At 44.9% G+C, this 23,974-nt stretch overlaps 1 protein-coding gene across 3 annotated transcripts in view; it reads right to left on the bottom strand.

Annotated features, from left to right (window-relative positions):
- LOC139581629 (glutamate receptor 1-like) overlaps nt 1-23,974 on the bottom strand; it is a 231,968-nt gene that overhangs the window by 105,173 nt on the left and 102,821 nt on the right. For all 3 annotated transcript variants that reach the window (XM_071411588.1, XM_071411590.1, XM_071411589.1), the window contains exons 6-9: nt 17,707-17,865; nt 14,800-14,967; nt 7,414-7,518; nt 7,105-7,218 (exon numbers count right to left, since the gene is read on the bottom strand). In XM_071411588.1, the coding sequence (XP_071267689.1) occupies nt 7,105-7,218; nt 7,414-7,518; nt 14,800-14,967; nt 17,707-17,865 (546 nt within the window). The remainder of the gene's footprint in view (nt 1-7,104; nt 7,219-7,413; nt 7,519-14,799; nt 14,968-17,706; nt 17,866-23,974) is intronic.

Raw genomic sequence — 23,974 nt, 5'->3', positions numbered from 1 at the left:
ACTGTATCACAATTCCAGTGGGTCAGAAGTTTACATACACGAAGTTCATTGTGCCTTCAAACAGCTTGGAAAATTCCAGAAAATGATGTTATGGCTTTAAAAGCTTCTGATAGGCTAATTGACATAATTTGAGTCAATTGGAGGTGTACCTGTGGACGTATTTCAAGGCCATAATGACCATTGTTATGTTTGGAGGAAAAAGGGGGAGGCTTGCAAGCCGAAGAGCACCATTCCAACCATGAAGCACGGGGGTGGCAGCATCATGTTGTGGGGGTGTTTTGCTGAAGGACGGACTGGTGCACTTCACAAAATAGATGGCATCATGTGAAGGAAAATTATGTGGATATATTGAAGCAACATCTCAAGACATCAGTCAGGAAGTTAAAGCTTGGTCACAAATGGGTCTTCCAAATGGACAATGAACCCAAGCATACTTCCAAAGTTGTGCTTCACCTGAAATGCTTTTCCAATGGTCTTGAAGGAGTCCCCACATATGCTGAGCACTTGTTGGCTGCTTTTTCTTCACTCTGCGGTATGACTCATCCCAAACCATCTCGATTTGGTTGAGGTCGGGGGATTGTGGAGGCCAGGTCATCTGATGCAGCACTCCATCACTCTCCTTCTTGGTCAAATAGGCCTTACACAGCCTGGAGGTGTGTTGGGTCATTGTCCTGTTGAAAAACAAATGATAGTCCCACTAAGCCCAAACCAGATGGGATGGCGTATCGCTGCAGAATGCTGTGGTAGCCATGCTGGTTAAGTGTGACTTGAATTCTAAATGAAGGGAAGTACAGCAAAGCACCCCCACACCATCACACCTCCTCTTCCATGCTTCACGGTGGGAACCACACACGCAGAGATCATCTGTTCATCCACAATGCGTCTCACAAAAAAATCTCAAATTTCCACTCCAGACCAAAGCACAGATTTCAACCGGTCTAATGTCCATTGCTCGTGTTTCTTGACCCAAGCAAGTCTCTTCTTCTTATTGGTGTCCTTTAGTAGTGGTTTCTTTGCAGCAATTCGACATGAGGGCCTGATTCACAGTCTCCTCTGAACAGTTGATGTTGAGATGTGTCTGTTACTTGAACTGTGTGAAGCATTTATTTGGGCTGTAATTTCGGAGGCTGGTAACTAATGAATTTATCCTCTGCAGCAGAGGTAACTCTGGGTCTTCCATTCCTGTGGCGGTCCTCATGAAAGACAGTTTCATCATAGCGCCTGATGGTTGTTGCGACTGCACTTGAAGAAACTTTCAAAGTTCTTTATATTTTCCGTATTGACTGACCTTCATGTCTTAAAGCAATGATGGACTGTCGTTTCTCTTTGCTTATTTGAGCTGTTCTTGCCATAATATGGACATGGTCTTTTACCAAATAGCGCTATCTTCTGTACACCACCCTACCTTGTCACAACACAACTGATTGACTCAAATGCATTAACATCTTGACGCTAGGGGTCAGATTTCTTTTTTTTTATTAATTTTTTAAAATAACGTTCCCAAGGTAAACAGACTTTTTCTCAGGTCCAGATCGTAGAATATGCATATAATTTACAGATTAGGATAGAAAACACTCCAAAGTTTCCAAAACAGTCAAAATATTGTCTGTGAGTATAACAAAACTGATTCTGCAGGCAAAAACCTGAGAAAATCTAACCCGGAAGTGATTATTTATTTATTTTTAAATCTGTGTTTCCTGGCCCGTCTTTCTTCCATTTAAAGGGGTATCAACCAGATTCATTTTCCAATGGCTTCCTCAGGCTGTGACCAGGCTTTAGACATAGTTTCAGGCTTTTATTTTGAAAAATGAGCGAGATTCTTCAAAACTAGTCAGGTATCCTCTAGTTCCTACGCGCGAGATGGGTAGCTCTCCATTTTCTTTTTCTCTCTTATTGAATAGGTTACGGTCCGGTTGAAATATTATCGATTATGTTTGTTAAAAACAACCTGAGGATTGATTATAAAAAACATTTGACATGTTTCTACGAACATTACGGATACTTTTTGGAATTTTCGTCGAACGGAACGAGGCTTTGGTTTTCTGAACATAAGGTGCAACCCAAATGGCGTTTTTTTGTTATAAAAGTAATATTTATCGAACAAAAATAACATTTATTGTGTAACTGGGAGTCTCGTGAGTGCAAACATCCGAAGATTATCAAAGGTAAGCGATTAATTTTATTGCTTTTCTGACTTTCGTGACCATGCTAATTTGGGGCTAGCTGTTGTAGCATTGATTGATACACTCACAAAAGCTTGGATTGCTTTCGCTGCAAAGCATATTTTCAAAATCTGACACGATAGTGGATTAACAACAAGCTAAGCTGTGTTTTGGTATATTTCACTTGTGATTGCATGATTCTAAATATTTTTTGTAATATTTTGCGCCCTGCAATTCAGCGGTTGTTTAGGAAAATGATCCCGTAAAAGGGATCCGTAGCGCAGAGAAGTTAAGAAGGAAAGAAATTCCACAAATTAACTTTTAAGAAGGCACACCTGTTAATTGAAATGCATTCCAGGTGACTACCTCATGAAGCTGGTTGAGAGAATGCCAATATTGTGCAAAGCTGTCATCAAGGCAAAGGGTGGCTACTTTGAAGAATCTCAAATATATTTTGATTTGTTTAACACTTTTTTGGTTAGTACATGATTCCATATGTGTTATTTCATAGTTTTGATGTTTTCACTATTATTCTACAAGAAAGAACCTTGAATGAGTAAGTGTTCTAAAACTTTTGACCAGTAGTGTATATATATATATATTTTTTGGGGGGGGGGGGGGAAATTCCACTAAAAGAAAACCCAACACTTAGATTCAGGTCTATAGTCTGGTCTTAAAACAGCACTATGTCTGCCTGTAAAGGCACCAAGCCTTCCTGTTATCCTTTCCCCCTTCCTCCTCACACACACACACACACACACAGCTTGCCTCTCCCCCTCTGCAGCGCTCGTCTTAACACGGCTCTGCAGGACAGGCGGGCGGCGAGCTGCTGAAATCCCTCACCCCAATAACCCTCTCCGTGGAGGTCTGCTGTAGGCCTGGGGGTCTGGATGGAACAAACCTTAGCCCATATCCCTTCTCCCTGGAACAATCTTCAGCCCAGCTCCTTCTCCCTCTCCACCCACCTTTAACAGACCACTAAGACCTTAGCTCACTGAGTCTTCACTACGGTTTACAGCAAAAACCTAATGACTGAATTTTCTAACTGTGTGTGGTGGTATTGGTAGTGTGGTTGTGAGTTACTGTATGCAGACCTGGCAATATCCCCCATACAACCCACCTACCACCTCCCACTACCCCAAGCTAGAGGCCCTGGAGCCTGTCCTCCATACCTATCACCTCCCACTACCCCAAGCTAGAGGACCTGGAGCCTGTCCTCCATACCTACCACCTCCCTCTACCCCAAGCTAGAGGACCTGGAGCCTGTCCTCCATACCTACCACCTCCCACTACCCCAAGCTAGAGGACCTGGAGCCTGTCCTCCATACCTACCACCTCCCACTACCCCAAGCTAGAGGACCTGGAGCCTGTCCTCCATACCTACCACCTCCCACTACCCCAAGCTAGAGGACCTGGAGCCTGTCCTCCATACCTACCACCTCCCACTACCCCAAGCTAGAGGACCTGGAGCCTGTCCTCCATACCTACCACCTCCCACTACCCCAAGCTAGAGGACCTGGAGCCTGTCCTCCATACCTACCACCTCCCACTACCCCAAGATAGAGGACCTGGAGCCTGTCCTCCATACCTACCACCTCCTACTACCCTAAGCTAGAGGACCTGGAGCCTGTCCTCCATACCTACCACCTCCCACTAGCCCAAGCTAGAGGACCTGGAGCCTGTCCTCCATACCTACCACCTCCCACTACCCCAAGCTAGAGGACCTGGAGCCTGTCCTCCATACCTACCACCTCCCACTACCCCAAGCTAGAGGACCTGGAGCCTGTCCTCCATACCTACCACCTCCCACTACCCCAAGCTAGAGGACCTGGAGCCTGTCCTCCATACCTACCACCTCCTACTACCCCAAGCTAGAGGACCTGGAGCCTGTCCTCCATACCTACCACCTCCTACTACCCCAAGCTAGAGGACCTGGAGCCTGTCCTCCATACCTCCCACTACCCCAAGCTAGAGGACCTGGAGCCTGTCCTCCATACCTCCCACTACCCCAAGCTAGAGGACCTGGAGCCTGTCCTCCATACCTACCACCTCCTACTACCCCAAGCTAGAGGACCTGGAGCCTGTCCTCCATACCTACCACCTCCCACTACCCCAAGCTAGAGGACCTGGAGCCTGTCCTCCATACCTCCCACTACCCCAAGCTAGAGGACCTGGAGCCTGTCCTCCATACCTACCACCTCCCACTACCCCAAGCTAGAGGACCTGGAGCCTGTCCTCCATACCTACCACCTCCCACTACCCCAAGCTAGAGGACCTGGAGCCTGTCCTCCATACCTACCACCTCCCACTACCCCAAGCTAGAGGACCTGGAGCCTGTCCTCCATACCTACCACCTCCTACTACCCCAAGCTAGAGGACCTGGAGCCTGTCCTCCATACCTACCACCTCCCACTACCCCAAGCTAGAGGACCTGGAGCCTGTCCTCCATACCTACCACCTCCCACTACCCCAAGCTAGAGGACCTGGAGCCTGTCCTCAATACCTACCACCTCCTACTACCCCAAGCTAGAGGACCTGGAGCCTGTCCTCCATACCTACCACCTCCCACTACCCCAAGCTAGAGGACCTGGAGCCTGTCCTCCATACCTACCACCTCCCACTACCCCAAGCTAGAGGACCTGGAGCCTGTCCTCCATACCTACCACCTCCCACTACCCCAAGCTAGAGGACCTGGAGCCTGTCCTCCATACCTACCACCTCCTACTACCCCAAGCTAGAGGACCTGGAGCCTGTCCTCCATACCTACCACCTCCTACTACCCCAAGCTAGAGGACCTGGAGCCTGTCCTCCATACCTACCACCTCCCACTACCCCAAGCTAGAGGACCTGGAGCCTGTCCCCCATACCTACCACCTCCCACTACCCCAAGCTAGAGGACCTGGAGCCTGTCCTCCATACCTACCACCTCCCACTACCCCAAGCTAGAGGACCTGGAGCCTGTCCTCCATACCTACCACCTCCTACTACCCCAAGCTAGAAGACCTGGAGCCTGTCCTCCATACCTACCACCTCCCACTACCCCAAGCTAGAGGACCTGGAGCCTGTCCTCCATACCTACCACCTCCTACTACCCCAAGCTAGAGGACCTGGAGCCTGTCCTCCATACCTACCACCTCCCACTACCCCAAGCTAGAGGACCTGGAGCCTGTCCTCCATACCTACCACCTCCCACTACCCCAAGCTAGAGGACCTGGAGCCTGTCCTCCATACCTAACACCTCCCACTACCCCAAGCTAGAGGCCCTGGAGCCTGTCCTCCATACCTACCACCTCCCACTACCCCAAGCTAGAGGACCTGGAGCCTGTCCTCCATACCTACCACCTCCTACTACCCCAAGCTAGAGGACCTGGAGCCTGTCCTCCATACCTACCACCTCCCACTACCCCAAGCTAGAGGACCTGGAGCCTGTCCTCCATACCTACCACCTCCCACTACCCCAAGCTAGAGGACCTGGAGCCTGTCCTCCATACCTACCACCTCCTACTACCCCAAGATAGAGGACCTGGAGCCTGTCCTCCATACCTACCACCTCCTACTACCCCAAGCTAGAGGACCTGGAGCCTGTCCTCCATACCTACCACCTCCTACTACCCCAAGATAGAGGACCTGGAGCCTGTCCTCCATACCTACCACCTCCTACTACCCCAAGATAGAGGACCTGGAGCCTGTCCTCCATACCTACCACCTCCCACTACCCCAAGCTAGAGGACCTGGAGCCTGTCCTCCATACCTACCACCTCCTACTACCCCAAGCTAGAGGACCTGGAGCCTGTCCTCCATACCTACCACCTCCTACTACCCCAAGCTAGAGGACCTGGAGCCTGTCCTCCATACCTACCACCTCCCACTACCCCAAGCTAGAGGACCTGGAGCCTGTCCTCCATACCTACCACCTCCCACTACCCCAAGCTAGAGGACCTGGAGCCTGTCCTCCATACCTACCACCTCCCACTACCCCAAGCTAGAGGACCTGGAGCCTGTCCTCCATACCTACCACCTCCCACTACCCCAAGCTAGAGGACCTGGAGCCTGTCCTCCATACCTACCACCTCCTACTACCCCAAGCTAGAGGACCTGGAGCCTGTCCTCCATACCTACCACCTCCCACTACCCCAAGCTAGAGGACCTGGAGCCTGTCCTCCATCCATAAGTTAGAGGCTCTGTCTGTGGGCAGGAGACATAAAAGGGCCTGGGGAAGTGAAGGAAGCAGCAGGGAGGAGAACACATCCTCACATTACATCAGTAGTGAGTAAGGTCTCTGTGAGTCTGCAATGTGATGGAAATAAAAAATGGGCTATAGGCTAACAGGCTAAAAGGGTGGCCAAGAGAGAAGGAAAGAAGAGTAGGGAGGGAGGGACGGACATGTGTCTGTGTCGGTGGGAATTTCTATCCTGTCAGGGCTAAGAGGAACTCTTAATTGCTTTGTAACGTATTTGTTCTATGTAAGCTAGGCCTAGTGGTTGTAAGAATTTGGGATCTATTGTCCCACAACTGTCCCAGAGTCTGTTTGGAATAGGCTAGTTCTTTCTTGACAAGCTGACCAATAGAATAGGTTAACTTTTCTACTATGGGGGATAGTAGATTGACATAGGCTAGTGATGTTGCTGTTCCTTACTGGTCTTCTTGGCTGAGGAAAAGTAAATGTGAACAGTTATTCTAACATCTTTAAATTCTGCATCGGAATTCGGTAAGGAGCACGTTGCATCCTCGAGTTTCATGTTCTGTTCAAATTAATTACCATAATCTAAATGTGATTTATTTTATTCTGAGCACTGTGGGTGGATGCCCCAATCAGGTTACGCACACCCAATGCATATGGGTCCGGTAAATTTCTTAAATGTCTGGTAAATTAAAATGCTGCCGGTCAAATGTCCAGTGCCACATTTTCCGAATGAAAACCCTGACACACACACACACTAACCAGGATGGTGGTAACTATGTAGGTCCTGTTCTGTAGGCCGTAGCTGCTGTCGTTGCTTCCTCTCATGAAGGTGGCTGTGCTCACGTACTTCTCGTCCTCGTTCCAGTAGCCCACCTGATACACATACAAGATAAACAGACAAGTGAAAAAACTGACGGGCTATGAAGGAAACCTTGATTTGATCTGATACTGTCCTGTACAGATATGATATTAGACTGCAATGAAACACTAATGGACATGAATCCCCACAATTGACATCAAATAAGCTTCTATAAGATCCCATAAGGTCCTAAAGATCTCATGACTCACCTTCTTAGGTCCAGAGGGGGCTAGCTCCATGACACTGACGGTGAAGTTGGTCCTGCGTCCTTTCTCATTGAACTGGATATGACCTGTCAGGCCATCGATACGCACCTGACACATCAATAACACAGAGACACATGGAGCAGTTACGATATAGGTTCTGAGGTGTAGTCTTCTATTAGCCTCATTAACAGAGAACATGAGCTGGAGTTCAGTTTCTTCAAGAGCCTTGTCAGGATGTTCATTGGAGTGTGTATAGCATGTATTATGCGTGTGTGTGTGTGTGTGTGTGTGTGCGTGCGTGGGTGGGTGTGCACTGGGTGTTCAAAACTACTTTCTATGACATAGACTGACCAGGTGAATCCAGGTGAAAGCTATGATCCTTTATTGATGTCACCTGTTAAATCCACTTCAAATCAGTGTAGATGAAGGGGAGGAGACGGGTTAAATAAGGATTTTTAAGTCTTGAGATAATTGAGACATGGATTGTGTATGTGGGCCATTCAGAGGGTGAATGGACAATATCAAATGTTTAAGTGATTTTGAACAGTGTATGGTAGTAGGTGCTAAGCGCACCAGTTTAAGTGTGTCAAGAACTGCACTGCTGCTGGGTTTCTCACACTTAACAGTTTCCTGTGTGTATCAATAATGGTCCACCACCCAAAGAACATCCAGGCAACTGTAGGAAGCATTGGAGTCTACATGAGCCAGCATCCCTGTGGAACACTTTCAACTCCTTGTAGAGTCTATGCCCCCTCAAATTGAGGCTGTTCTGAGGGCAAAAGGGGGTGCAACACAATACTAGTGTTCCTAATGTTTTGTGCACTTAGTGTATGCGTGCGAGTGTGTGTGTTTAAGTGTGTAGTGTGTGTAACATGTGTTCATTGCAGCATGCTAGTGTTGGCAGTATGATGGGTTTAATTGAGCAAATGGGGCATCAATCTCCTCTCTTCCCACAGGCAGATAGATGTCTGCATTCACTCGGACCAGACCACAGCTAGACACAGCCATGGAGGCACTGTGTGCGTGTGTGTGTGTGTGTGTGTGTGTGTGTGTGTGTGTGTGTGTGTGTGTGTGTGTGTGTGTGTGTGTGTGTGTGTGTGTGTGTGTGTGTGTGTGTGTGTGTGTGTGTGTGTGTGTGTGTGTGTGTGTGTGTGTGTGTGTGTGTGTGTGTGTGTGTGTGTGTGTGTGTGTGTGTGTGTGTGTGTGTGTGTGTGTGTGTGTGTGTGTAGAGGTGTGTGTGTAGAGGTGTGTGTGTAGAGGTGTGTGGATGTGCGTGTATACGCACAAGAGTGAGTGTCTGTGTGTGTGTGTGTGTGTGTGTGTGTCTGTGTGTGTGTGTGTGTGTGTGTGTGTGTGTGTGTGTGTGTGTGTGTGTGTGTGTGTGTGTGTGTGTGCATCAATTAGACCACAGTTCCACAGAGCCACACCAGAGAGATCAGTGTGAGACTCTGAGAGCATCTGTCTGTTTAAAAGCTCAAGTCAAGAGCCAATATGAATACAATAACATCTTAATGATTACAACCAACTAGTAATGTCGTCAGTCCCAGAAAACAGCTACCCTACTGCTAGCTGATATTGATCATCAATCCAGTTCACAGCATATTCCTCTGTAGGCACGTCTAGGGCAATTACTAATAATCACACAGCAACATCTGTTTAATCAGGTTGTGTCTGAAAACCTATTGAGCCTTGTCTTGTCTTGTCTTGTCTTGTCTTGTCTTGTCTTGTCCTGTCCTGTCCTGTCCGTCCCCCTCTCTCTCTCTCTCTCTCTCTCTCTCTCTCTCTCTCTCTCTCTCTCTCTCTCTCTCTCTCTCTCTCTCTCGGTTGATTAAACATCTTAAGTTAATTTCCTTAACTTTAAGTCAGTTGCACAAAAAACGTTAAGGCGAATTTTCCCCTTAAATGAAGTGAAAAAGTTAAGGGTGCCCATGAGGTCCCTTAAGTTCTTCATTCAGTATGGATATCAATGTAAATAACATTTGTGGAGGTGAATGTTTTCCTCTGCCCTGATTTCAAAGGGAAAACATCGACCAGCTAGCTAGCTACTTAGCTAAACAATGGAAGGTGCACAATCCATGGCTACAAAGCTAGCTGGCTAGTTAGCTACCTACTCTGTAAGTTAGCTTGACCTGCTAGGAAGTAATAGAAACAAGTTGAGATAAAAGTAACTAAAATAAGTGTTATTTATAAGTGTTTATAAGTGTTATAAGTGTTATTATCAAGTTGTTTCTCCTGTCTTGAATGTAGAAGTTCTATTTTGCAATCTCCCAAAATAAATGTGATCTCTTTCAGTGAATCAGGTCATCTCCATAGTAACCAGAGACGCTTTCTGCCGTACATGCCTTCAAACTACCGTAAAATGATGCCCTGACCTAAGGAAATGTTTGGGGGCTGTAACACCTTTAAACGATTCCCTAATATGTTTTAGACGTTTTATGCAACCGGGCCCAAACGTTTATCCACGTTTCTCCAAACCTCAAATTTCAATGTGTTTTTGACACCCTGGGTTGCTCCTCTTTCATGTGGCTCCTCCTGTATTCATTCTGAATGGTTAAGTTAAGGGTTAAGGTTTGGGTAGGGTTAAAACAAAAACAACTCCATGGTTAAGTTTAGGCATTCATTCTGAATGGTTAAGTTAAGGGTTAAGGTTTGGGTAGGGTTAAAACAAAAACAACTCCATGGTTAAGTTTAGGCATTCATTCTGAATGGTTAAGTTAAGGGTTAAGGTTTGGGTAGGGTTAAAACAAAAACAACTCCATGGTTAAGTTTAGGCATTCATTCTGAATGGTTAAGTTAAGGGTTAAGGTTTGGGTAGGGTTAAAACAAAAACAACTCCATGGTTAAGTTTAGGCATTCATTCTGAATGGTTAAGTTAAGGGTTAAGGTTTGGGTAGGGTTAAAACAAAAACAACTCCATGGTTAAGTTTAGGCATTCATTCTGAATGGTTAAGTTAAGGGTTAAGGTTTGGGTAGGGTTAAAACAAAAACAACTCCATGGTTAAGTTTAGGCATTCATTCTGAATGGTTAAGTTAAGGGTTATGGTTTGGGTAGGGTTAAAACAAAAACAACTCCATGGTTAAGTTTAGGCATTCATTCTGAATGGTTAAGTTAAGGGTTAAGGTTTGGGTAGGGTTAAAACAAAAACAACTCCATGGTTAAGTTTAGGCATTCATTCTGAATGGTTAAGTTAAGGGTTAAGGTTTGGGTAGGGTTAAAACAAAAACAACTCCATGGTTAAGTTAAGGCATTCATTCTGAATGGTTAAGTTAAGGGTTAAGGTTTGGGTAGGGTTAAAACAAAAACAACTCCATGGTTAAGTTTAGGCATTCATTCTGAATGGTTAAGTTAAGGGTTAAGGTTTGGGTAGGGTTAAAACAAAAACAACTCCATGGTTAAGTTTAGGCATTCATTCTGAATGGTTAAGTTAAGGGTTATGGTTTGGGTAGGGTTAAAACAAAAACAACTCCATGGTTAAGTTTAGGCATTCATTCTGAATGGTTAAGTTAAGGGTTAAGGTTTGGGTAGGGTTAAAACAAAAACAACTCCATGGTTAAGTTTAGGCATTCATTCTGAATGGTTAAGTTAAGGGTTAAGGTTTGGGTAGGGTTAAAACAAAAACAACTCCATGGTTAAGTTTAGGCATTCATTCTGAATGGTTAAGTTAAGGGTTAAGGTTTGGGTAGGGTTAAAACAAAAACAACTCCATGGTTAAGTTTAGGCATTCATTCTGAATGGTTAAGTTAAGGGTTAAGGTTTGGGTAGGGTTAAAACAAAAACAACTCCATGGTTAAGTTTAGGCATTCATTCTGAATGGTTAAGTTAAGGGTTAAGGTTTGGGTAGGGTTAAAACAAAAACAACTCCATGGTTAAGTTTAGGCATTCATTCTGAATGGTTAAGTTAAGGGTTAAGGTTTGGGTAGGGTTAAAACAAAAACAACTCCATGGTTAAGTTTAGGCATTCATTCTGAATGGTTAAGTTAAGGGTTAAGGTTTGGGTAGGGTTAAAACAAAAACAACTCCATGGTTAAGTTTAGGCATTCATTCTGAATGGTTAAGGGTTAAGGTTTGGGTAGGGTTAAAACAAAAACAACTCCATGGTTAAGTTTAGGCATTCATTCTGAATGGTTAAGTTAAGGGTTAAGGTTTGGGTAGGGTTAAAACAAAAACAACTCCATGGTTAAGTTTAGGCATTCATTCTGAATGGTTAAGTTAAGGGTTAAGGTTTGGGTAGGGTTAAAACAAAAACAACTCCATGGTTAAGTTTAGGCATTCATTCTGAATGGTTAAGTTAAGGGTTAAGGTTTGGGTAGGGTTAAAACAAAAACAACTCCATGGTTAAGTTTAGGCATTCATTCTGAATGGTTAAGTTAAGGGTTAAGGTTTGGGTAGGGTTAAAACAAAAACAACTCCATGGTTAAGTTTAGGCATTCATTCTGAATGGTTAAGTTAAGGGTTAAGGTTTGGGTAGGGTTAAAACAAAAACAACTCCATGGTTAAGTTTAGGCATTCATTCTGAATGGTTAAGTTAAGGGTTAAGGTTTGGGTAGGGTTAAAACAAAAACAACTCCATGGTTAAGTTTAGGCATTCATTCTGAATGGTTAAGTTAAGGGTTAAGGTTTGGGTAGGGTTAAAACAAAAACAACTCCATGGTTAAGTTTAGGCATTCATTCTGAATGGTTAAGTTAAGGGTTAAGGTTTGGGTAGGGTTAAAACAAAAACAACTCCATGGTTAAGTTTAGGCATTCATTCTGAATGGTTAAGTTAAGGGTTAAGGTTTGGGTAGGGTTAAAACAAAAACAACTCCATGGTTAAGTTTAGGCATTCATTCTGAATGGTTAAGTTAAGGGTTAAGGTTTGGGTAGGGTTAAAACAAAAACAACTCCATGGTTAAGTTTAGGCATTCATTCTGAATGGTTAAGTTAAGGGTTAAGGTTTGGGTAGGGTTAAAACAAAAACAACTCCATGGTTAAGTTTAGGCATTCATTCTGAATGGTTAAGTTAAGGGTTAAGGTTTGGGTAGGGTTAAAACAAAAACAACTCCATGGTTAAGTTTAGGCATTCATTCTGAATGGTTAAGTTAAGGGTTAAGGTTTGGGTAGGGTTAAAACAAAAACAACTCCATGGTTAAGTTTAGGCATTCATTCTGAATGGTTAAGTTAAGGGTTAAGGTTTGGGTAGGGTTAAAACAAAAACAACTCCATGGTTAAGTTTAGGAATTTATTCTGAATGGTTAAGTTAAGGGTTAAGGTTTGGGATAGTATAAAAAAAATAAAATAATTGTGTCTACGTCCATCCATTATCCCCGTCCACAACGCCATAGCAAAACCCAAGCCTACTTGATGGTAATAGCGCTCACTGCTGCCCCTAGTGGCGGGTTTTGAAGGCATCTCCTGACGTCCTCAGGACATGGATTGAGGTCTAATTATAAAGTGAATCTTGAGCGGCCTGGCTGCTCTCTCACCATCTCTGTAATACTAAACCAAGTGCTTTATTTCCTTCCCATCTCAGAACACTGCATTACTAAACTCCATTGTTGATGTCATATTCTATGATGATCACAGGCAGGTTTTATTGCCTGCAGGTTTTGTTTACCGAACATGATGTCACATTCCATCCAGGAAGCTCATAGGTGACTCAATGGGAACGTTCGGTGACAGAGTAGAGATCTAATTTGTTCAGCAGGGCCTGACTCAGGATGGGTTAGCCAACGTGCCACTCAGGAGCTTGTCTGTGTATGTTGTTGTGCTTGTGTAGGTAAGAGTTTGTGGGTGTATCCCTCATATCTACCAGCAGAGTAGTTTGTGGTGTGGGTGTACCCCTCATATCTACCAGCAGAGTAGTTTGTGGTGTGGGTGTACCCCATATCTACCAGCAGAGTAGTTTGTGGTGTGGGTGTATACCTCATATCTACCAGCAGAGTAGTTTGTGGTGTGGGTGTATTCCTCATATCTACCAGCAGAGTAGTTTGTGGTGTGGGTGTACCCCTCATATCTACCAGCAGAGTAGTTTGTGGTGTGGGTGTACCCCTCATATCTACCAGCAGAGTAGTTTGTGGTGTGGGTGTACCCCTCATATCTACCAGCAGAGTAGTTTGTGGTGTGGGTGTACCCCTCATATCTACCAGCAGAGTAGTTTGTGGTGTGGGTGTACCCCTCATATCTACCAGCAGAGTAGTTTGTGGTGTGGGTGTACCCCTCATATCTACCAGCAGAGTAGTTTGTGGTGTGGGTGTATCCCTCATATCTACCAGCAGAGTAGTTTGTGGTGTGGGTGTATCCCTCATATCTACCAGCAGAGTAGTTTGTGGTGTGGGTGTACCCCTCATATCTACCAGCAGAGTAGTTTGTGGTGTGGGTGTATCCCTCATATCTACCAGCAGAGTAGTTTGTGGTGTGGGTGTATCCCTCATATCTACCAGCAGAGTAGTTTGTGGTGTGGGTGTATCCCTCATATCTACCAGCAGAGTAGTTTGTGGTGTGGGTGTACCCCTCATATCTACCAGCAGAGTAGTTTGTGGTGTGGGTGTAGCCCTCATATCTACCAGCAGAGTAGTTTGTGGTGTGGGTGTACCCCTCATATCTACCAGCAGAGTAGTTTGTGGTGTGGGTGTACCCCTCATATCTACCAGCAGAGTAGTTTGTGATGTGGGTGTATCCCTCATATCTACCAGCAGAATAGTTTGTGGTGTGGGTGTATCCCTCATATCTACCAGCAGAGTAGTTTGTGGTGTGGGTGTATCCCTCATATCTACCAGCAGAGTAGTTTGTGGTGTGGGTGTACCCCTCATATCTACCAGCAGAGTAGTTTGTGGTGTGGGTGTAGCCCTCATATCTACCAGCAGAGTAGTTTGTGGTGTGGGTGTACCCCTCATATCTACCAGCAGAGTAGTTTGTGGTGTGGGTGTACCCCTCATATCTACCAGCAGAGTAGTTTGTGGTGTGGGTGTACCCCTCATATCTACCAGCAGAGTAGTTTGTGGTGTGGGTGTATCCCTCATATCTACCAGCAGAGTAGTTTGTGGTGTGGGTGTACCCCTCATATCTACCAGCAGAGTAGTTTGTGGTGTGGGTGTATCCCTCATATCTACCAGCAGAGTAGTTTGTGGTGTGGGTGTACCCCTCATATCTACCAGCAGAGTAGTTTGTGGTGTGGGTGTATCCCTCATATCTACCAGCAGAGTAGTTTGTGGTGTGGGTGTATCCCTCATATCTACCAGCAGAGTAGTTTGTGGTGTGGGTGTACCCCTCATATCTACCAGCAGAGTAGTTTGTGGTGTGGGTGTACCTGTTATAAGGTTCTCTGAATGTCTTTAACATGGCCACCGGGTCCAGGCATTTTGGTGTATGTGTGTGTGTGTGTGTGTGTGTGTGTGGGGGGGGGGGTGTACCTGTTGCAGGGCTCTCTGTATATCAATGCCTTGGCCCCAGGGTGCGGGTGGGTTGGCGAGGCATTCGCCTGCATTACCACGGCGAGAGATGTCTATCCTCTGTTTCCGAAGGTTCTGGAATGCTGTAGACATCACCTTCACCCCGTCATATGTCAATGCTCCGGTGTACTACAGACAGAGAGGGGGGGGGGGGGGGGGGGGTAGAGTGGTGTGTAAGAGAGAGAGATAGATAGAGAGAGAGACATCCTCATTAGACTTAAAACACCACATCTTGAGAGGGTAAAACAAATTCAAGAAGAGGGTGATGAAAAGCAAGTAAGGCAAAGATCATTATACAGAGATCAAAGCAGAGATTATTATAGAGAGATCAGAGCAGAGATCATTATAGAGAGATCAGAGGAGAGATCATTATAGAGAGATCAGAGCAGAGATCATAATACAGAGTAGAGGTCGACCGATTATGATTTTTCAACGCCGATACCGGTACCGATTATTGGAGGACCAAAAAAGGCGATTTTTTAAATTATTTGTAATAATGACAATTACAACAATTCTGAATGAACACTTATTTTAACTTAATATAATACATCAATAAAATCAATTTAGCCTCAAATAAATAATGAAACATGTTCAATTTGGTTTAAATAATGCAAAAACAAAGTGTTGGAGAAGAAAGTAAAAGTGCAATATGTGCCATGTAAGAAAGCTAACGTTTAAGTTCCTTGCTCAGAACATGAGAACATATGAAAGCTGGTGGTTCCTTTTAACATGAGTCTTCAATATTCCCAGGTAAGAAGTTTTAGGTTTTAGTTATTATAGGAATTACAGGACTATTTCTCTCTATACGATTTGTATTTCATATACCTTTGACTATTAGATGTTCTTATAGGCACTTTAGTATTGCCAGTGTAACAGTATAGCTTCCATCCCTCTCCTCGCTCCTACCTGGGCTCGAACCAGGAACACATCGACAACAGCCACCTTCGAAGCAGCGTTACCCATGCAAAGCAAGGGGAACAACTACTCCAGTCTCAGAGCGAGTGTCGTTTGAAACGCTATTAGCGCGCACCCCGCTAACTAGCTAGCCATTTCACATCGGTTACACCAGCCTAATCTCGGGAGTTGATAGGCTTGAAGTCATAAACAGCCCAATGCTTGAAGCATTGCGAAGAGCTGCTGGCAAAACACAGTAAAGTGCTGTTTGAATGAATCCTTACGACCCTGCTGCTGCCTACCACCGCTCAGTCAGACTGCTCTATCAAATCATAGACTTAGTTATAACATAATAACACACAGAAATACGAGCCTTAGGTCATTAATATGGTCGAATCCGGAAAATATCATCTCAAAAACAAAACGTTTATTCTTTCAGTGAAATACGGAACCGTTCCGTATTTTATCTAACGGGTGGCATCCATAAGTCTAAATATTCCTGTTACATTGCACAACCTTCAATGTTATGTCATAATTACGTAAAATTCTGGCAAATTAGTTTGCAACGAGCCAGGCGGCCCAAACTGTTGCATATACCCTGACTCTGCGTGCAATGAACGCAAGAGAAGTGACACAATTTCACCTGGTTAATATTGCCTGCTACCCTGGATTTATTTTAGCTAAATATGCAGGTTTAAAAATATATACTTCTGTGTATTGATTTTAAGAAAGGCATTGATGTTTGTGGTTAGGTACAGTCGTGCAACGATTGTGCTTTTTTCACAAATGCGCTTTTGTTAAATCATCCCCCGTTTGGCGAAGTTGGCTGTCTTTGTTAGGAAGAAATAGTCTTCACACAGTTCGCAACGAGCCAGGCGGCCCAAACTGCTGCATATGCCCTGACTCTGTTGCAAGAGACACACTTTTGCTAGTTAAAAGAAATTCATGTTAGCAGGCAATATTAACTAAATATGAAGGTTTAAAAATATATACTTGTGTATTGATTTTAAGAAAGGCATTGATGTTTATGGTTAGGTACACGTTGGAGCAACAACAGTCCTGTTTCGCGAATGCGCATCGATTATATGCAACGCAGGACACGCTAGATAAACTAGTAATATCATCAACCATGTGTAGTTATAACTAGTGATTATGATTGATTGATTGTTTTTAATAAGATAAGTTTAATGCTAGCCAGCAACTTACCTTGGCTTCTTACTGCATTCGCGTAACAGGCAGGCTCCTCGTGGAGTCCAATGTAAAGCAGGTGGTTAGAGCGTTGGACTAGTTAACCGTAAGGTTGCAAGATTGAATCCCCGAGCTGACAAGGTAAAAATCTGTCGTTCTGCCCCTGAACAAGGCAGTTAACCCAAACCTTGGAGCAACATAAGATAGGCAACGGCACAAGGTCTGGGGAGGATGTCGGATTCTCTTGGAAATTTCAAAGGGGGAAAAATGTTTTCCAGGGAGGGTCCTCTTCAGACATACAACTCACTCAAAAAATATTTTTATTTGAATTTTGTATTATTATTATGCTATATTTTTTAGATATATATTTGTTTATTTTTTTAACCTTTATTTAACTAGGCAAGTCAGTTATGAAACAAATTCTTAATTCCAATGACAGCCTACCCCAGCCAAACAGCCTACTCCCGATCACGGCCGGTTGTGATACAGCCCGGTATCGAACCAGGGTCTGTAGTGACGCCTCTATCACTGCGATGCACTCGGGAGCCACAAATCACACGTTTGGGAAGCAGGACTTAAAATGCTGGAGGAAATTGGATATGGCAGCGACGTGATACGGCAGCGAGGTGTCCGGAGAAGCGTGTCTGATTTCCGACTCGTACTCTCTGTCCCAACTGATGCCGGAACTTGTACAGACGTGTTAAGCTGGAGCATTGGAACATTGAGAGTTGCAAACCGTCTGTCTAGACAGAGTAGTGTGCATGTCTGTGCAGTGCAGTGCAGTACCTTCAGGCGTCTCTTGGGGATCTTGGCGTCTTTGTTTTCGAACTCCATCCACTGCTGAATGGTACGACTGACGTTCTGCTCTGTGTAGTTGACCAGCTGGAAGCCTGTGATATTCGCCCCACCTTTCCTCAGGTCCGTTAGGTCAATGTCCAGAAAACCCTGATAAGAAGAGAATACAGAGAGGACAGACAGATAGACAAAGAGAGGATATAGAGACGGATGGACGGAGAGAAAGACAGACAGACAGACACACAGGACAGAGAGAAAAACACGTTACACATTTAGAGGAATCAATTAGTTTCTCTAGTTTCATGTTTTTAGGATGAATAAAGAAATATGAAGGCTCCTTTTTTCAAGAGGAGATTTGAGTCAATATGTTTCCTACAGCTCACAATGTTGGATTTAAAACCATTGTGTAGGACTATAGAGGGATACAGAGGTGACGGCCAGAATGCTTCTGTTCATAGAATAACAACTACTTCAGTGGTCAAATAAATGACGTTGGGTGTTACGCTAATACTGCAGGGAGCGGAAATCGGAAGTTTAAAGAGAAATAACTCAAATATGAAATGTGAGAGATCAATATTCTGAGAGATAAAATCACAATCAGATATTTGGTGAATAAGTTATTTGCTATAGCGAGAGTGTAAGAGAGAGACAGAGAGAAGGAGAGAGTGAGAAGTAGAGCGAGAGGAGAGAGGGAGAAGTAGAGAGAGGAGAGAGGAGAAAGGAGAAAGAGAGGAGAGAGTGAGAAGTAGAGAGAGGAGAGAGGAGAAAGAGAGGAGAGAGAGAGAGAGACAGAGAGAGAGAGGAGAGAGGAGAAAGGAGAAAGAGAGGAGAGAGGAGAGAGAGGAGAGAGAGAAAAGCAGCGCAAGAGAAAGAGGGAGAATTGTATAATGAGAGTGTTCTGTATAAAGGCCAAAACAGTGAAGTGGCTCTACATTGTAATTACTGGTTTAAACTAAAGCAGGAAGAGAATGACAGAATGCCAGGGTCAATCTCTTAATGAAAAAGGCAAATCCTTTAGAGCAAGCTCTTATCCCAGCCCCGGCCTGAAAAGAAAGCAGTAACGAGAGAGGAGAAGGAGGAGAGTAGAGAATGAAAGGTTGAGGGAGAAGTCTAGGTTTATTCACTGATAGAGTTGTGTTAATCCTGGACCCCCGTGCTGTGAAGTACAATAGAACCACTTCCCTGGAACCCTTCAACACTGTGGAACACAATAGAACCACTTCCCTGGAACCCTTCAACACTGTGGAACACAATAGAACCACTTCCCTGGAACCCTTCAACACTGTGGAACACAATAGAACCACTTCCCTGGAACCCTTCAACACTGTGGAATAGAATAGAACCACTTCCCTGGAACCCTTCAACACTGTGGAACACAATAGAAGCACTTCCCTGGAACCCTTCAACACTGTGGAACACAATAGAACCACTTCCCTGGAACCCTTCAACACTGTGGAACACAATAGAAGCACTTCCCTGGATCCTTCAACACTGTGGAACACAATAGAACCACTTCCCTGGAACCCTTCAACACTGTGGAACACAATAGAAGCACTTCCCTGGAACCCTTCAACACTGTGGAACACAATAGAACCACTTCCCTGGAACCCTTCAACACTGTGGAAAACAATAGAACCACTTCCCTGGAACCCTTCAACACTGTGGAACACAATAGAACCACTTCCCTGGAACCCTTCAACACTGTGGAACACAATAGAAGCACTTCCCTGGAACCCTTCAACACTGTGGAACACAATAGAACCACGGTCATTCTTCTGTGAGCTGCTCCTTTCTAAAACCAGCTGAGAGCTGAACACTCCTGCTGCCTGCAGATGATATTCAGCTGAAACTAGGCTGTGTGCTGCGCGCATGTCAATATATGTCTCTGCTTTGTGATTGGGTAGGCTACCTTTTGCATGATTTCTCTATTGTACTACATCATTGATAAGTCGTATACCTCCACTACACTACTTTGATACGCATCAGTCGGGATTAAGAAGTGAGTATAAGCAATGCCCCCTGAATAAAAAGTGAGTATATGACTTATACCTGCGTAAACCTTCCACTAGACCACTGGCACTTTTTGTTTTACCGTTGGTATTCTATAGGTTCACCACTGTACTAACCTGTCACACACTGAAGACCTATAGGTTCACCACTGTACTAACCTGTCACACACTGAAGACCTATAGGTTCACCACTGTACTAACCTGTCACACACTGAAGGCCTATAGGTTTACCACTGTACTAACCTGTCACACTCTGAAGACCTATAGGTTCACCACTGTACTAACCTGTCACACACTGAAGGTCTATAGGTTCACCACTGTACTAACCTGTCACACACTGAAGACCTATAGGTTCACCACTGTACTAACCTGTCACACACTGAAGACCTATAGGTTCACCACTGTACTAACCTGTCACACACTGAAGGCCTATAGGTTCACCACTGTACTAACCTGTCACACACTGAAGACCTATAGGTTCACCACTGTACTAACCTGTCACACACTGAAGGTCTATAGGTTCACCACTGTACTAACCTGTCCCACACTGAAGACCTATAGGTTCACCACTGTACTAACCTGTCACACTCTGAAGACCTATAGGTTCACCACTGTACTAACCTGTCACACACTGAAGGTCTATAGGTTCACCACTGTACTAACCTGTCACACACTGAAGACCTATAGGTTCACCACTGTACTAACCTGTCACACACTGAAGGCCTATAGGTTCACCACTGTACTAACCTGTCACACACTGAAGACCTATAGGTTCACCACTGTACTAACCTGTCACACACTGAAGGTCTATAGGTTCACCACTGTACTAACCTGTCACACACTGAAGGCCTATAGGTTCACCACTGTACTAACCTGTCACACACTGAAGGTCTATAGGTTCACCACTGTACTAACCTGTCACACACTGAAGGCCTATAGGTTCACCACTCTACTAACCTGTCACACACTGAAGGCCTATAGGTTCACCACTGTACTAACCTGTCACACACTGAAGGCCTATAGGTTCACCACTGTACTAACCTGTCACACACTGAAGGCCTATAGGTTCACCACTGTACTAACCTGTCACACACTGAAGGCCTATAGGTTCACCACTGTACTAACCTGTCACACACTGAAGGCCTATAGGTTCACCACTCTACTAACCTGTCACACACTGAAGGCCTATAGGTTCACCACTGTACTAACCTGTCACACACTGAAGGCCTATAGGTTCACCACTGTACTAACCTGTTACACACTGAGGGCCTATAGGTTCACCACTGTACTAACCTGTCACACACTGAAGGCCTATAGGTTCACCACTGTACTAACCTGTCACACACTGAAGGCCTATAGGTTCACCACTGTACTAACCTGTCACACACTGAAGACCTATAGGTTCACCACTGTACTAACCTGTCACACACTGAAGACCTATAGGTTCACCACTGTACTAACCTGTCACACACTGAAGACCTATAGGTTCACCACTCTACTAACCTGTCACACACTGAAGGCCTATAGGTTCACCACTGTACTAACCTGTCACACTCTGAAGGCCTATAGGTTCACCACTGTACTAACCTGTCCCACACTGAAGACCTATAGGTTCACCACTGTACTAACCTGTCACACACTGAAGGCCTATAGGTTCACCACTGTACTAACCTGTCACACACTGAAGACCTATAGGTTCACCACTGTACTAACCTGTCACACACTGAAGGCCTATAGGTTCACCACTCTACTAACCTGTCACACTCTGAAGGCCTATAGGTTCACCACTGTACTAACCTGTCACATACTGAAGGCCTATAGGTTCACTACTGTACTAACCTGTCTCACACTGAAGGCCTATAGGTTCACCACTGTACTAACCTGTCACACACTGAAGACCTATAGTTTCACCACTGTACTAACCTGTCACACACTGAAGGCCTATAGGTTCACCACTGTACTAACCTGTTACACACTGAAGACCTATAGGTTCACCACTGTACTAACCTGTCACACACTGAAGACCTATAGGTTCACCACTGTACTAACCTGTCACACACTGAAGGTCTATAGGTTCACCACTGTACTAACCTGTCACACACTGAAGGTCTATAGGTTCACCACTGTACTAACCTGTCACACTCTGAAGGCCTATAGGTTCACCACTGTACTAACCTGTCACACACTGAAGACCTATAGGTTCACCACTGTACTAACCTGTCACACTCTGAAGGCCTATAGGTTCACCACTGTACTAACCTGTCACACACTGAAGACCTATAGGTTCACCACTGTACTAACCTGTCACACACTGAAGACCTATAGGTTCACCACTGTACTAACCTGTCACACACTGAAGACCTATAGGTTCACCACTGTACTAACCTGTCACACTCTGAAGACCTATAGGTTCACCACTGTACTAACCTGTCACACTCTGAAGGCCTATAGGTTCACCACTGTACTAACCTGTCACACACTGAAGGTCTATAGGTTCACCACTGTACTAACCTGTTACACACTGAGGGCCTATAGGTTCACCACTGTACTAACCTGTCACACACTGGAGGCCTATAGGTTCACCACTGTACTAACCTGTCACACACTGAGGGCCTATAGGTTCACCACTGTACTAACCTGTCACACACTGAAGGCCTATAGGTTCACCACTGTACTAACCTGTTACACACTGAGGGCCTATAGGTTCACCACTGTACTAACCTGTCACACACTGAAGGTCTATAGGTTCACCACTGTACTAACCTGTCACACACTGAAGGCCTATAGGATCACCACTGTACTAACCTGTCACACACTGAAGGCCTATAGGATCACCACTGTACTAACCTGTCACACACTGAAGACCTATAGGTTCACCACTGTACTAACCTGTCACACACTGAAGGCCTATAGGTTCACCACTGTACTAACCTGTCACACACTGAAGGCCTATAGGTTCACCACTGTACTAACCTGTTACACACTGAAGACCTATAGGTTCACCACTGTACTAACCTGTCACACACTGAAGACCTATAGGTTCACCACTGTACTAACCTGTCACACACTGAATACCTATAGGTTTACCACTGTACTAACCTGTCACACTCTGAAGGCCTATAGGTTCACCACTGTACTAACCTGTCACACACTGAAGACCTATAGGTTCACCACTGTACTAACCTGTCACACACTGAATACCTATAGGTTCACCACTGTACTAACCTGTCACACACTGAAGACCTATAGGTTCACCACTGTCACATACTAAAGACCTATAGGTTCACCACTGTACTAACCTGTCACACACTGAAGACCTATAGGTTCACCACTGTACTAACCTGTCACATACTGAAGACCTATAGGTTCACCACTGTACTAACCTGTCACATACTGAAGGCCTATAGGTTCACCACTGTACTAACCTGTCACACGCTGAAGGCCTATAGGTTCACCGCTCTACTAACCTGTCACACACTGAAGACCTATAGGTTCACCACTGTACTAACCTGTCACACACTGAAGGTCTATAGGTTCACCACTGTACTAACCTGTCACACTCTGAAGGCCTATAGGTTCACCACTGTACTAACCTGTCACACTCTGAAGACCTATAGGTTCACCACTGTACTAACCTGTTACACACTGAAGACCTATAGGTTCACCACTGTACTAACCTGTCACACACTGAAGGCCTATAGGTTCACCACTGTACTAACCTGTCACACACTGAAGGCCTATAGGTTCACCACTGTACTAACCTGTCACACACTGAAGGCCTATAGGTTCACCACTCTACTAACCTGTCACACACTGAAGGCCTATAGGTTCACCACTGTACTAACCTGTCACACACTGAAGACCTATAGGTTCACCACTGTACTAACCTGTCTATAATAGCTTTAAAGGCTGTTAAGATGTTCATGTTTAAAAAAGGAGTGTATATATTTGGCCTGGTGGAGTGGTTTGTGGGCTGACTGAATGGAAGTTTTTCACTCGGATGGTCTTGGCTGGTCTCGGGAAGCAATTACGAGTCCTCACTGTCTGAGACCTAGTACAAATGTATCCGACACCGAGACAAGACCGAGACACTCAATATGTGGTCTTGAGAACTAAAACACTGTCACAACTTCTTCCGAAGTCGGTTCCTCTCCTTGTTCGGGCGGTCGACGTCACCGGTCTTCTAGCCATCGCCGATAAATTTTTCATTTTCCATTTGTTTTGTCTTGTTTTCCCACACACCTGGTTTT

Source organism: Salvelinus alpinus, chromosome 7 (assembly GCF_045679555.1).
Source record: "Salvelinus alpinus chromosome 7, SLU_Salpinus.1, whole genome shotgun sequence".
NCBI classification, from domain to species: Eukaryota; Metazoa; Chordata; class Actinopteri; order Salmoniformes; family Salmonidae; genus Salvelinus; species Salvelinus alpinus.
The sequence above is the reverse complement of the archived record's forward strand: the minus strand, read 5'-3'. Positions and strand labels throughout refer to the sequence as shown.